Source organism: Strigops habroptila, chromosome 12 (genome assembly GCF_004027225.2).
Source record: "Strigops habroptila isolate Jane chromosome 12, bStrHab1.2.pri, whole genome shotgun sequence".
Taxonomy (NCBI): domain Eukaryota; kingdom Metazoa; phylum Chordata; class Aves; order Psittaciformes; family Psittacidae; genus Strigops; species Strigops habroptila.
In genome coordinates, this window is record NC_044288.2 from 4,021,609 (window position 1) to 4,035,449 (window position 13,841).

At 47.1% G+C, this 13,841-nt stretch overlaps 1 protein-coding gene across 4 annotated transcripts in view; it reads left to right on the plus strand.

Moving 5' to 3' along the window:
- Nucleotides 1-13,841, plus strand: part of LOC115615792 (lethal(3)malignant brain tumor-like protein 3) — a 52,144-nt gene that overhangs the window by 26,228 nt on the left and 12,075 nt on the right. For 3 of the 4 annotated variants that reach the window (XM_030504382.1, XM_030504385.1, XM_030504386.1), the window contains 8 exons: nt 676-752; nt 2,128-2,213; nt 6,520-6,630; nt 8,070-8,184; nt 8,294-8,393; nt 9,207-9,386; nt 10,730-10,861; nt 11,257-11,318. In XM_030504382.1, coding sequence (XP_030360242.1) covers nt 676-752; nt 2,128-2,213; nt 6,520-6,630; nt 8,070-8,184; nt 8,294-8,393; nt 9,207-9,386; nt 10,730-10,861; nt 11,257-11,318 — 863 coding nt within the window. The remainder of the gene's footprint in view (nt 1-675; nt 753-2,127; nt 2,214-6,519; nt 6,631-8,069; nt 8,185-8,293; nt 8,394-9,206; nt 9,387-10,729; nt 10,862-11,256; nt 11,319-13,841) is intronic. The other variant, XM_030504384.1, reaches the window with a different exon arrangement.

Below are 13,841 nucleotides of genomic sequence, written 5' to 3' on the forward strand. Positions count from 1 at the left end.
GGGAAGCTTTGTTTCCATCCCATGGTTTGTTTGGAATTTGCAAATTTTAATGGGAAACACAGGCAAACAAAGCTTCAAAGTACAGCTTGGCTGAAAACACACAGGCTTTCTCCTAGATCTGAAGGACTGCTTTGGTCCTTTCCTTGGAGCAGATGTGACAAAAGGGGCTGGCTCACAGTGGCCTGTCACCACCTTCAGGGACTCAGAAGACCTAAACGTGCAATCAAAGTGGGAAGCAGGCAAACTACCACCAGGTTTCAGCTCCAGTTAGTGGCTTACGTGCAATTCTTGGCAATGACCTTCCAAATCATTCCCCCTTCTTCCACAGTGATGGTGTTTCAGTTGGGGACGAGGGGTTAGTTTTTGCTTCTTTGCTTCCTTTCGTTCTAGCTGGAATGACCTGGGCTGATCCCTGTGGCTGGTATAGTCCATGTGTGGGGTGTTTATTGTTGGCTTTTAAAGCACCAGACGTTCGCTTTTATATTTCCCTAGTTTTGGAGGCAGCTTGAACGCCTTAAACACTTGGCATTAGACACTCTGACGAGGTAATGCTTGTCTTCCACACCCACTGAAAGCATCTGCTAAGCCAGCAAAGGCGTGTCAGACAGCATTTGAGATTCTGCTTTTCCTGGTGCTTGGAAATTGACTGGTGCCAACTTTCCCTCTTTGATTCAGGTGTGAAGCTAGCAGCCCATATATCCGTCCTGTTGGCTACTGCCAAGAAACTGGAACCCCGCTGACAACACCACCTGGTATGTTGAAAGCAAGACTTATTTCCTGCCTCAGTCAAGTAACTTGCAAGCTTTACCTTCCACATAATTACGTTTGCAAGTTCCAAGTTCCATTCAGCACTCTACAGACGGAACAATATTAGTCTTTGTTCTTTTTGCCACTGCGCTGTATTTTGTTTCAGAGCTCTTTCACAAACTGGGACAGGGGGGTGTGATTTGTAGTTGTGTTTGGTTTCACAAAGGAAAGAACCTTGAAGTATTTGCAGCATTTAAGGTGAGCTGGAAGCAAGAGGAGTCGGTGTTATGGTTTCACAGCTGGGATTTGTGGAAATGAAGGAGTAACTGAAGTCTCATCTTTTTCTGCTGCACTGGAATTCAGTAAATGAAGAGAATGTTGGCAAATGAAAAAGGACAGAACGCAGAGGAAAAATCAGTGTTGTTTTCAGGCCTTGGAAGTGCTCATTCACCTTAAAAATAACAAATAGAAAACAACGGAGTCTGCTGTTTGCTAAATTGACAGCCCTGGAGCAAGAATTCCTGTGTAGTAGAGCGGATGGCACAATAACATCCCTCTGCGTTGGAGGAATTAGCCTCTGTGCCTTTGCTGCTGATGCAGAGGGGGTTGTAAACGCTTCCTCTTCAGCAACACCACATCTGCTCCTGCTCCTGAACGTGCACCAGGGCTGTGGCCTGCAGCTCCCCATCTCCTAGCACAATTGCCTGTGCCCCCAGCAGTCTCTGCAGTCAACTCTGATGTCTCTGCTGAGAGAGATCCGTGCGGCAGTTTGCAGACTGTCTAACGCGTTTAGTCATTGCACCCTCTGCCAAAAGGAAACAATACTGAGGCTAAGAGTTACTGAAATAGGAAGGGAGGGGGAAAAATAGAGCAGTATCTTAAATGTAGTTGCCAGGGAGAGCCATCCCACTGTTGTTAGAGCAGCACACCCATGTAGATGTCTGAGTTTATGCTAACTGATGGAGCCTTTTATCTCCAGACTCCAGGTTTTCCTCAGCTATGGGTGAGTAGGTAGCAAGACATGAGGAGTTTCTGCAGTCTTGCAGGCACACACACACAGAGTAGCTAAGAAACAGGGGAATCAATCAGGTGATGCCATTGCACGTCACAGAACCCTCTCACCAGCAGCTTTCTCTAGAGAATAAGGGTTGATGAAGTTGTGCACACATGAACCCTGCAGGTTTTTCAGGTCAGGGTTAAAGCCCTGTGGGGAAACTTGCTCTAAGTGGTGTGTGTGAATAAACAGCCCAGTTTCCAGTGCCATCCATTGTAAATGCTAAATTAACCTAATAACCATGTGTTACATAGCTGCCTTTCTGTTGTTTATAACAATAAACCTGTTTTTTTCTTACTTAAATGGTAATTCTCTGGTTTTGCCAGGATACAAGGATTCCAAAGCCTTCTCATGGGAGAGATACTTGGAAGAAACGAATTCCCAGGCAGCCCCAGCAAGAGCATTCAAACTGGTTGGTGAATCTCTTTGTTTGGAAGGTGGGGGAAGCTGCTGTTATCTACCCTTTGCTGCAAGGTGCTTTATTTGATGGGGGTTCAATGTGTCTGTGCCAAAAGGTTTTATCCTTTACTTTGAGCCTGAGTTTAAGATCATCTCTCGGTGCTGCTTAAACAAAACACACAGCAGGCTGCAAGATCTTCTGCTTTTAAAAAAGCCATGGAAAGCTGTCTTAGAGAAGAGTTTTGACTAAACATCTTCAGTTGCTCCATCAGCAGATTTAAGGGGAGAGCCTTCAGTCCACACAGAGAACCGTAGCTTTCAGAGGTATGTGTGAAGGGCAGTATCTTGCCACAGAGAGGAGAAAGAGCTGGTCTTCTGCTTGAGGCCTGACTGGGTGATCTCCCAGTTAACACCTGAGCAGGACTGGTGCTGGTTGAACTGGTTCCAGACCCTCCCTTCATGGGGGTCAGAAGTGGATATCACTGGCCTGCAGCTGGGAATGCTTGGTGGGGACAGAGGAAGGAAGAAGTGGGATGTGTATGTGCTGTGTGAGTGACAAGTGTGCAGTTCCTTCCTCAGCTGTCCCCTCTGCAGGAGGTTTTAAGAACTTCCCTATATTTTCCCCTTGTAGTTGTGCAAATCCTCTTCCCCTGGTTGGTGAGGCTGGAATTAAGGTAGGGTGAGAAGTCCCTATCGAGGACTTGCATGTTCTAATGTAGATCTTAATTCTACTAAAGAGGAGCCAGTTGTTCCCTCCACAGAAAGAAGCAAACTAACATGATAAAGCGTCTCTGCCAAACTCTTAGATGGAGTAAGATCATCCTGCAAACTAAATCCAAAGATGGTTCTCTCAAGCTTTTCTTTCTTGCCTTGGAGTTCAGTGCATTTAGCTGCAAGCTCACTGCAAGCAGAAACAGAACAAAAAGCCTTTCAAATAACTTCATTCTAAAAACCATACCTTAAAGTTGATGATGATTTGTTTTTCTTAGCAGCTTCTTGCTCCCCTTTGCAATGTGTTTAATAACTTGGCTGTGCCAACATGACACTCCATTCCTTTCCATGAAGAGTTGCAGGTTAATACCTGCTGCCCTCCTGTATATTTTGTTGGTAAGCTCTTTGGGCCTGAGGAGGAAAAGCAATCAGGGAGGCCTCAGATAAGGGAGGTAAAAATCCAGCCAGACAAGGTTGATAATTGCCAGGTTTCAGCAGGTGTCCATTTGAAGCTGAAGGTTGCAAGGTAGGAATAGGGAGAGGCTGGCTTTGCCTCTTTAGAGAGCTGAAAGGCCACAGCTGGAGTTATCTGCAGCACTGCTGAACTCCAGACACCCTTTGGATTAAGGTTTTCCAGCGCTGGACAGACAGCATCTTCGATCGGGCAGCGCAGCGTATGAAGAAGCACCTTGGGGCCAGTGTGCAGGGTAATGAGTGAAGCTTGTCAGTGGGACAGGTTTGTTGCTCCTAGGGGTAGGCTCAGCCTTTTTCTAAGGTAAAATCCCAACAGTGCTGGAAAACAAGAATTTTAAGAATGCGAGTGCAAAAGAATGCAGCAATGGCGCTGCCACACAGTAGAGGAACAATAGAAGTAATTTTGTAGAGACAAATATTTTGGAAAGGTAATAAAACTCTGTATGAGAGCTGGGCTGGGGCAGCCTGGACAAGAGAAGGCTCCTGAAGGGGAGACCTTAGAGCAGCTCCAGTGCCTAAAGGGGCTCCAGGAAACCTGGAGAGGGGCTTTGGACAAGGGCCTGTAGGGACAGGCCAAGGGGAATGGCTTTAACCTGCCAGAGGGGAGATTGAGATGAGCTCTGAGGCAGCAGCTCTTCCCTGTCAGGGTGCTGAGGCGCTGGCACAGGGTGCCCAGAGAAGCTGTGGCTGCCCCATCCCTGGCAGTGTTCAAGGCCAGGTTGGACACAGGGGCTTGGAGCAACCTGCTCTAGTGGAAGGTGTCCCTGCCCGTGGCAGGGGTTGGAGCTGGATGAGCTTAAGGTCCCTTCAGCCCAAACCACTCTCAGGTTATACAATACAAAAAGCAACAATGAAGTATGACCGTTTTAAAACTCCCAGTCTGAAGCCCTCAGAAATCTCTCATTATGGCATTCTTGCCTCAGATTTTCAGAATATAAATTATGTGGAGAAACGTCCCCTGAAGATGACAGGGCTTTGCTCAGGAGCTTTGCAGCACTGAGTGGTCCCTTTTTTGGATTCTTCCAAAATGAAGCGTCTTCCCAAGGGGGAATGCCACTGCCTTGTCTGCCTCTTTCCCTGTTTTACATACATCTCTGCAGCCATTGTTTTGCTCCTTCAGCTATCTGGCTTTGAGAGAATAGCAGAAGGGCCAATTCTGGCTCTGATGAAACTCCAGAATATAAATGAGCGTCCAAGACTGTGTTTTGAAGTTGAGACACACACACACAAAAAGGCATTTGATGTATCAACAGTTAATAGAACTCTTTCAAGATCAAACCTCATTATTTTTCTGGCTTGGTTGGTCTGAAGTGCAAATACATGTCACAGTTATCGATTTTCTTTTATTATTATTATTATTCCAGCTAGCAATTACAGGAAATCAGTACATAAAAATACAGGTTGAGAGCCAGAACAGGCATTTCTCACTGAATTAGTTTTGAACAGGTTTAAAGAGCTATTTTACGTAGCCCGGAGACACCGATCATCAGCCCAAATAGCAGATCTTGTGTCTGGGTTTCTGCCTTCTCCTTTACCCAGAGCCACAGGAGGAGACAGCTTCGTTGTGAGCATCACTGTTTCATTCCGTGGGCTGTCAATTCCAAAGCGTTCAGAAGCTATTGCCAAAAGGCAGCAAGACTTAAATAAATAGCCTGGCTCATCTTCAGGGCAGGATTTTGTTCTCCTGCGCTCAGGCTGCTCAAGGAAGACAGACAAGGTTGGCTGGGTTCAAGAAGACAGTCTTAAAACTAGCAGCAGTTTAGATTGCCTGGCTTCCTGTGTGTCGTGTGCCTGAAAGCCTCTGGATAAATGTCTGCATCCAGGTGAAAAGACTAAAGAGAAAGGAGGTTTGGAGCCTGTTATCCCCTTGGCTCAGAAGTGAGCCTCCTTCCCTGCCCCCAGCAGTAGGAAGGGTAAGGAAGATTAGGAGGGAAGAATGATTATAATCATCTTTTCATTAACCTGAGCTTGTTCAAAGACACGATTTATCATCTCTTGCTAAAATCCTGACCTTAGTGTGCAGGAGTGAAGAAGGACGTGTTTGGAATGAGCATCCAGTGCTCCATAACCCCCAGCTGAGGAGGTCAGAGCAGGAATTCGCAGTCAGTCATTTCAAGATAAACGGAAGGATTGGTAAATGCTGTCTGTTACTGAGAGGTGACATCTGTGGGTGCTGACATCAGGTCAGAGGCCATGCTGGAGGTTTTACAGAGCCCTTTAGCTGCTGGGGTTTGAGGGAAAGGGCAGGTCAGCATCTGCAGCCGCTCTCGAGTGCCAGCACCACAGTTCTCAGCAGTCACTGGGAACAAGCAGACACAGTTATTGTCATAAGAAGTACATGGAAACCTGCTTAATGAAGTGACAGGCCAAGGGGGAATGGCTTTAACCTGCCAAAGGAGAGATTGCGATGAGCTCTTGGGCAGAAGTTCTTCCCTGTGAGGGTGCTGAGGCGCTGGCACAGACTTTTCCCAGAGAAGCTGTGGCTGCCCCATCCCTGGCAGTGTTCAAGGCCAGGTTGGACACAGGGGCTTGGAGCAACCTGCTCTAGTGGAAAGTGTCCCTGCCCTTGGCAGGGCTTGGAACTGGATGATCTTTAAGGTCCCTTCAACCCAAACTAGTCTGGGATTCTGTGAGCTTTGAAATAATCCATCTGATGCCAAGAAGGATGTCACAGTGTAGTGAAGAGAGGCAACACACTGTGGTGTGTTTCCAGCGTTCAGGGGTGAGCAGGTGGTGAACTGGGCACTGTCCTTGTCAGATGTGAGATCATCTCTCTGCTGTCTTTGGGATTTTTGCTGTCAGACTCTGGTGTCTGTTGTTGTTGGAGCTCGTGGTAGTATCAGGCCTTGTTTTCTGTTAGGCAAGTGCCTCTTGCCCTGGCTGTGAAATGCTCCCCTGCACTGAGAAAGCCCACACTTCCTCCTGAGTACTTTTGGGCTGCTGACAAACAGACAGCTTGATCCTCTCGGAAACTCGGAGTTGAGCCTCTGAAGCAGTCTGCTGAGGAGATCAGGAGCCCAAGCTGCAAAGGGGTTTGAGTGGTGGATCAAAACTTCATCAGCACATTGCATTCAGAGCAGGTGAGGAGCTCTGAAGGCCCAGCCTTAGCATTCTGCTTACATCCTCTCTTTCAGCGTCCTGCTCACGGATTCCAAGTAAATATGAAGTTAGAGACTGTGGACAGAAGAAATCCCATCTTGATAAGAGTGGCAACAATAGTTGACAAAGACGACCATCGCATTAAGGTATAATCTTGCTTCAAAGTGCAGAGCCCTTGTCCTGAGGAATATAGTGATGGCCAGCATAGAAAATATACCCATTTGGTCTGAGAAGCAGCAAGCTGATGCCTGGCAGATGATGCAAGCCCCCAGGCTTGCCCAGCAGGAAATGATTTCTGTTGTTTTGCCCTGTTGAAATGGAATTGCCTGGTATTGTTAGTTACTGCTTTAATGTAACTGTTTTGAAATAGCATTTGACAGCATGATTTGCCATCTCCTAGCAGTGTCTGTGTGAGTGAAGGCAGCCTTCATGTTCTGTTGATGGGAAGCTACCTGACACTTATGTTTTTCCTAGCATGCTTGAAGGAAAACCCAAACCAAGTTGAACCCTGGTACATGTGGGAAGCTGCTTCATCCTCCAGTGTGAATTTGTTGCATAAATGGATTTGAACTAATTCTTTGCACATAAATATCTTGCCAGAAATATGCATTGTGCTTTGGCTTCTGGGAAATTTAAGGATGAGCCAGCTAAAGTGGAGGCTGCACTGACAGAGGAACCTCAGCCACGGGTCTCCTTCCTAAAAGATGATTATGTGGTCAGGAGTGGAGTTTGCTCCCCATTAGCCATTTGAGTCTTGGCCTCATCACTGTGATTGCAAACAGAAGTCAAGTTTTGCCAATATATAGTAGCACAATACTCAGTTGATACACCTTAGAGCAGTCTTCCAATAGCTAAAGGGGGCCTACAAGAGACCTGGAGAGGGGCTTTGGACAAGGGCCTGTAGGGACAGGCCAAGGGGAATGGCTTTAACCTGCCAGAGGGGAGACTGAGATGAGCTCTGAGGCAGAAGCTCTTCCCTGTGAGGGTGCTGAGGCGCTGGCACAGGGTGCCCAGAGAAGCTGTGGCTGCCCCATCCCTGGCAGTGTTCAAGGCCAGGTTGGACACAGGGGCTTGGAGCAACCTGCTCTAGTGGAAGGTGTCCCTGCCTGTGGCAGGGGTTGGAGCTGGAGGAGCTTTAAGATCCCTTCAACCCAAACCAGTTTGGGATTCTATCACTAGTCTTTTCACCCAGCAGAGAATTCTAGCTTGTTCACTGTAAAACCCACCAAACTTGTTGGCTTTTATGGTGTTCTGAGATTCTTGGAAAACAAGACAATTAAATAAAGCAATTGTGTTTGCATAGATTTAGTCTGTGAGTGTGGAGTGTGCTGGGGCACCCCGTGGTCGGTGCATCCTTGCAGACCCTGTGATCTGAGTGTGTCACCCGAGTCTGGTTGTTCTGTAAAACGTACATGCAGGATGAGGAAGAGAACTAGTTACAGTGAGCACAAAGAACCATTGTGCTGGACTGAAAGATTGAATGAATCAGCCCCAAGCTGAGCAAGGTGAAACAAAGGGGGAAGATAAAATAAAAGCTGACTCATGTCCTTAGCTGTGTCTCTCACTGAGGCTGTGCTTCTTTTAGATACATTTTGATGGTTGGGACCATCACTATGATTTCTGGGTCGATGCAGACAGCCCTGATGTCCATCCAGTAGGCTGGTGTGCAAAAACTGGCCACGCTTTGCAAGTGCCTCTAGGTAAAGTAGATGATCTCATATCGTTCTGTTGACTCCTTTCCTCAGTGCAGCCTGCTCCTCAGATGCAGGAGCAGACACATCTCTTTAACTGCTTTCTTCTCTTCCCCAGGAGCTGTGGATCGAGCGGGAGCAGTGGGACAAGCGTGTCCTACTCCAGGCTGCCACGGGATCGGCCATGTGAGGGGACCACGATATGGAACACATTATACGTATGTATTGGAGTTCTTCTTACAAGGGTTCTGCCTGCTGTCCATGCTAACAGTGCAGCAAAAAGCACCTGCACTGCACTGAAATCACCTCAGGGTGTTTATTCCGGAGAGGGTTATAACTGTAATTGCAGCTCCCTCTTGTGTCTAAAGGTGCTGTTTCACCATCGATTCTGTTGACACCAGTATAATCCTTACAACTGCAATGCAATCCGACATAGATGAATTCACTCCAATTCCAGCATTCCAGCATTCCTGAAAGATTTTTTTATAGAAAACAATACACCCAAGAACAGCATGCAAGGAGACAGTTAAAAAGGGAGAGAGTGTGGGGTGATTATTAAAGTACAGGAGGGAGGAGAGCTAGCTCATGTTCTGTACTCTGTGCTTTTTGATTTCTTATGTGCTCTTGGCAAAGGAAGCTTGTTCTTGATTAAACTGTTTGAAAGAGCAAGAAAACAATCTCAGGTGGGAGGGCTGAAGATCTAGTAGTGTATAATGTGGCAGAGTGGAAGTCGCAGGACTCTCTTGAACATGAATTACTGTTCAGACAAGCAGGTTACAGAGGAAGAGCTGCTCTTTGCTCTTGTTCTCTGAGGTGACTCTTTAATAACATGACTTTGGTTTCTAATTCTGCCATGGCAGCCCCCTGCTTTCCTGCACCTAAACCTGGGTGATAACATCTCCCTGAGTGTATCTGGTCTCGCTTTTCCTGCGTCTGTTGATGGAGATGTCTACCTGAGGCTGGGAAGACTGTATGACTTAAAAACACGCATCATCATCTCTCTTCTCTTCTGTTTCTCTTCTATAACACAGGTTAGTTGGCTGCCCATATTCTGATGTGAACCTCAACAGAGAAAACTTGTTACAGGACCGCCTGAGTGGGGAGAGACCTTCCCCCAGCAGCAGCATGCCAAAAGCCAAGAGGCTGGAGACTCCTGCCCCATTTCTCTTGGGAGCAGGAGAGTCTTCTCAGGAGGACTCTCCACAATCCAGGTGAGCTGAACCCTTCTCTTGAGGAGGTGCTGGGGAGCAAAACCATTTCACCAGGCTGAAAACCACAGGAATTGGCAGAGAAGCAGCAGAGCATTGAGTTCATCTGTCTGTAATATTGACCCATGCCCCAGACACTCTTAACGCAGAGCAGTGCACTTTCATACCCTCATATGCCTTAATAGGTTTCTTGATTCCTTAATCCTGCTGCTCTGGTCACATTCCAACAAAGGAAATTGCATTCTGTCTCCATAAATTTTTCCTTGCTGTTTCAATTTAAAATATATTCTTTTTCCTTTGCTTCCTTGTCCTTAAACTGTCAAGCAAGGTTATGTGGCACTATTACACTGTAACTGCAATCCACCCCAGAGTCTGCTGCATTGCACTGCTCTATGTGTGAGTCACTTGGCAAACAAGTTGAGCTCCTTCAGCTACTTTATTTTCTTACCTGAAAAGCTTGGAATTGAGTAGCATTGAAGCAAACTGCGTGTTATGTTCTTGGCCTGCAGGAGGCAGTTAAAATGTGTTGTGGATACAAAGGTTTTTATTATTGTCACCTTTAGTCTGGACAAATCCAGTCTCAGTAGGGCAAAGTCCAGCAATTCTTTTGGTCTGTGTTGTATAGGAAGGTTTCTGTACATTAGAAAGTTTTTTTGCTCAGATTTACAACATTTTCAAGAGCTATTTGGCCAGAAAATGGGATCCTCCTCTCCCCACCCTGGCACACACAGCCACTTTGCCTCCTCCCATCCCAGAGCTGTTCAGGTGTCTCCATTTCCCAGCTTCAACACCAGAATTCATTTCATTTCAGTGGCACTGTTACCCTAAAGCTCTCTTGGGAGCTTTGGGATTCTCCCAGCATAAATGGCATTCTAAAATGGTAATGTATTTATATTCTCTTCAGTGTTTTATTTCCTGCTAGTGGGAGTCTGAATTCAGTATTGCAGATAATACTTCTTGTACTTCCGTGGGCAGCTCTTTAGCTCAGTTTCTGCATCAAACTCAGTCATGGAGACCCTGAAATGTTATCCAAAGGTATCAAGATTCAAACTCTTAAATCACTTGATTCCACCAGAACACACGTTTCAGTGGGTTTCTTGTACCTGCTGGGGTCAGAGCCTCAGTCCTCAGGGGCTGATTTACTTCACATATAATCTCAATCCACGCTGAAGAGTAGAAGCAGCACTTTGTGCTGCACTAGTAATGATGGTGGGGAGAGGAAAGCTGCTACCACTAGGTGGTAGCTGTTGCTCTCACTTGTGAGGAGCAGCCAGCTTTGCTCTCCTGCGGGAAAAGGGAACAGAGGATGTGTCAGCTGAGCTCCTGTCATTTATGTGTCTTGCCAGAAGATCTGCCCAAGACAGTGAAAAGTCCTGTCAAAGCAGTGTTCACAGCCTGTCGGAACAGTCTGAAAGCAATCAAGAGAGAGACTGGGGTGAAGAGGATTCCTTTGCAGACATCAAAGCCAAACAGAAAAAGTAAATAAGATTTTTGATGTATTTTTGTGCATTAGCAGTTGTGTTTCTTGATGCTGTTGCTGCTATAGCTGAAATACAGATGTAAATCATAGAACAGCCCCAGTTTGCTAAGAGGTTTGCAGAACAGGGGTTTAGAATGACATGGTTAATCTCCTCCCTTCCTCCCATTCTTTTGGGCCCTCTCTTTCCTGCAGTTAACTCAAATCTGAGTTCTAGCCATGGATTTAACAGCACAGTCCTTAGCTTAGAGACAGAGGTCAGGGATGGAGCAGTGCTGTTGCTTATTTTAAGGGGGAAAGGGATTTGATTACTGTAAGTCTCATTAATGTCTGTATAGAGAAGAAATTAGGTCAATTTATGTATCTTCTGAAGTGTTTTGTAATTGATGCTTTCAGGCTTGGATGCTCACATGCCTATATAAAGTTCCAGCTGGTGAAACAGGAAAGCAATGGGAAAGGTTGGTTAAATTTTCCTTCTTTTTGTGTGTGTGTGCTGTATGTGCAATATACCAGTCACAAGGAGCACTGAAAACCTGACAGCTCGCTTTCATTCCACACAGACAAGAGAAAGCACATGGGAGAGGTGATGATAATGGTAATGATTCCTTTAAAATGAGGAGGAAGGGTAAAATGACCTAGAAGTGAAAAGGCTTCATAGGTTGAAGCCTCATATTCATTAACTGAGAAGACAAGCTTGCACCAGCTCCTGTACCACCACACACTCCTCTGCAGAGGCAAGGGGGCTTTTGTTCCCCAGTCAGTGAGTGACCATTCTGCTGTCAGAGCAGCAGAGGCAGCAAGGGAGAGTTGCTCAAAACCTGGCAGATAGTTTAAGTTCCATCAACTTCTTTCTTTAGACTCCCCTGGGTATTCACAAACATAATGTGAGTCATTTTGGTTGTTACTTTTTTAAGGTTCTCCTGAGGATGGAAAAGAAAATGAGCAATTAAATGGAAAGTGCCTGGTTTTTTTTTTTCCCTTGGTACATGACAGGTTAAGTTTTAAGAGAAGCTTTCTGATATCACTTTAGCAAACCATATGCTTAACTCTCAGATTTACTATAAAAAGCCATTTCAGAGAACTGAGCTGACCAGGCTTTTAGGAGGATTTAACATGGTAATAAGTCTTCAATCCAAAATAGCTAAGCAGGCACAAAGTGGGACAGGTGCCTGGCTGCTTGGTTTCGCTGTTTAAATACTCATTTTTACCTCGTGCTGCCTCGTGCACTCAGAGCTGGAGAAGTTGGCCAGCTCCAAGCTGCAGTTGCAGCTGGCAGGGATGGCTCTGCCCTCCCTTCACATTCACCTGAAAGACAAGGATGGAAATCAGTGCAGGGAAATGCTGCAATAATCCACTGACCTGTAATTGCATGATTACCCAGAGCTTCCAGCCCGGAACATTTAACTGTTAGAGCACTGCTGCTTTCTCAAAAGGAAAGTAACTTGGTTAGGTTGTGGTTTGGACACTTACCTCCAAGGATTTGGGCTTTAGTGAAGGGGACAGTCTGTGACAGAAGCAGTGCCCACCCTACAGGGATGTGGTAGGATGTAAAACCTTGGGCCTGAATAGGACCTCCTGCAGCAGGGAGGCAGGGGAGGAGTGGGTGACATCCCTCCTGTAGCACTGTCCTGTGCCCTGTCATCACCAGGAGCTCCTGAACTAAGTACTTTTTACTCAGGCTTTATGCTTTTTAAATACTACCTCTTTGGTCTCATTATTAGAAATAGAGGCCTGTGTTTGATGCTGTCCCACATCCTTTAGGGAGGTAGAGACAAGGTAAGGCCAAGTGCAAGGTCCTGCGTCCAGCTTTGGGGCAACAGCACAAGAGGGACGTGGAGCTGCTGGAGCGAGGCCAGAGGAGGCCCCGGAGCTGCTGCGAGGGCTGGAGCAGCTCTGCTCTGGAGCCAGGCTGAGAGAGCTGGGCTGGGGCAGCCTGGAGAAGAGAAGGCTCCTGAAGGGGACACCTTAGAGCAGCTCCAGTGCCTAAAGGGGCTCCAGGAAACCTGGAGAGGGGCTTTGGACAAGGGCCTGGAGGGACAGGCCAAGGGGAATGGCTTTAACCTGCCAGAGGGGAGATTGAGATGAGCTCTGAGGCAGCAGCTCTTCCCTGTGAGGGTGCTGAGGCGCTGGCACAGACTTTTCCCAGAGAAGCTGTGGCTGCCCCATCCCTGGCAGTGTTCAAGGCCAGGTTGGACACAGGGGCTTGGAGCAACCTGCTCTAGTGGAAGGTGTCCCTGCCCGTGGCAGGGGTTGGAACTGGATGAGCTTTAAGGTCCCTTCCAACACAAACCGGGCTGGGATTCCATGATTCTATGACACAGTGGGGACAGGGGAGTGACCTTTCCCTAGGTCAGGCTCTACCTCCAGTGCTGTTTCACTTCAGCTGGTGAGAATCAGGCAAACTGTGGAAATCAGCTTTTTCTTTCTAAGACTGTTTTCCTCTGTGCTTTACACGTAGCGACTTGCACACCCCACAGATCCTCACACACCAGCCTGCTCCCAGCTCTTCATGCTCACACTGAGCAAACACAGCCGAGGGCAGCTTTGGTTACAACGGGATGGGGCCAGGCACCCTGTGCACTGCTGGGCAGTGAGGGGACAGCACAGGGTAACTGCTCTAACCCAGAGGAATGTTTCCCATCTTGTTTCCCTGCTCTGCTTTGCTTCCTGTTGTGTAACCAGGCAAGTCCCCCTAGGACCATGACTCTGCACTACTCGAGTGATCTCATTAGGGAGGGGTGATTTCTTCCTCTTTTTTTTGCCTTGATTTTTAAAGCTGACACATGGCACAAGGAGGGAGTTGATGTCTGGAGGTAACCTGCAGCACTCCTCACCTGGGAGCCTGCTTGGGGAGGTGGTGAGCCCAGGCCATCAGCTGGCACACGTAGTGCTCTTCCCAGGCTGGCTACAGCTGTAAGCTGGAACGATGCCATTAGTTTCCAGCAGAAGATGCTGTTACCAGAACTCCTCCACCTTGTCAA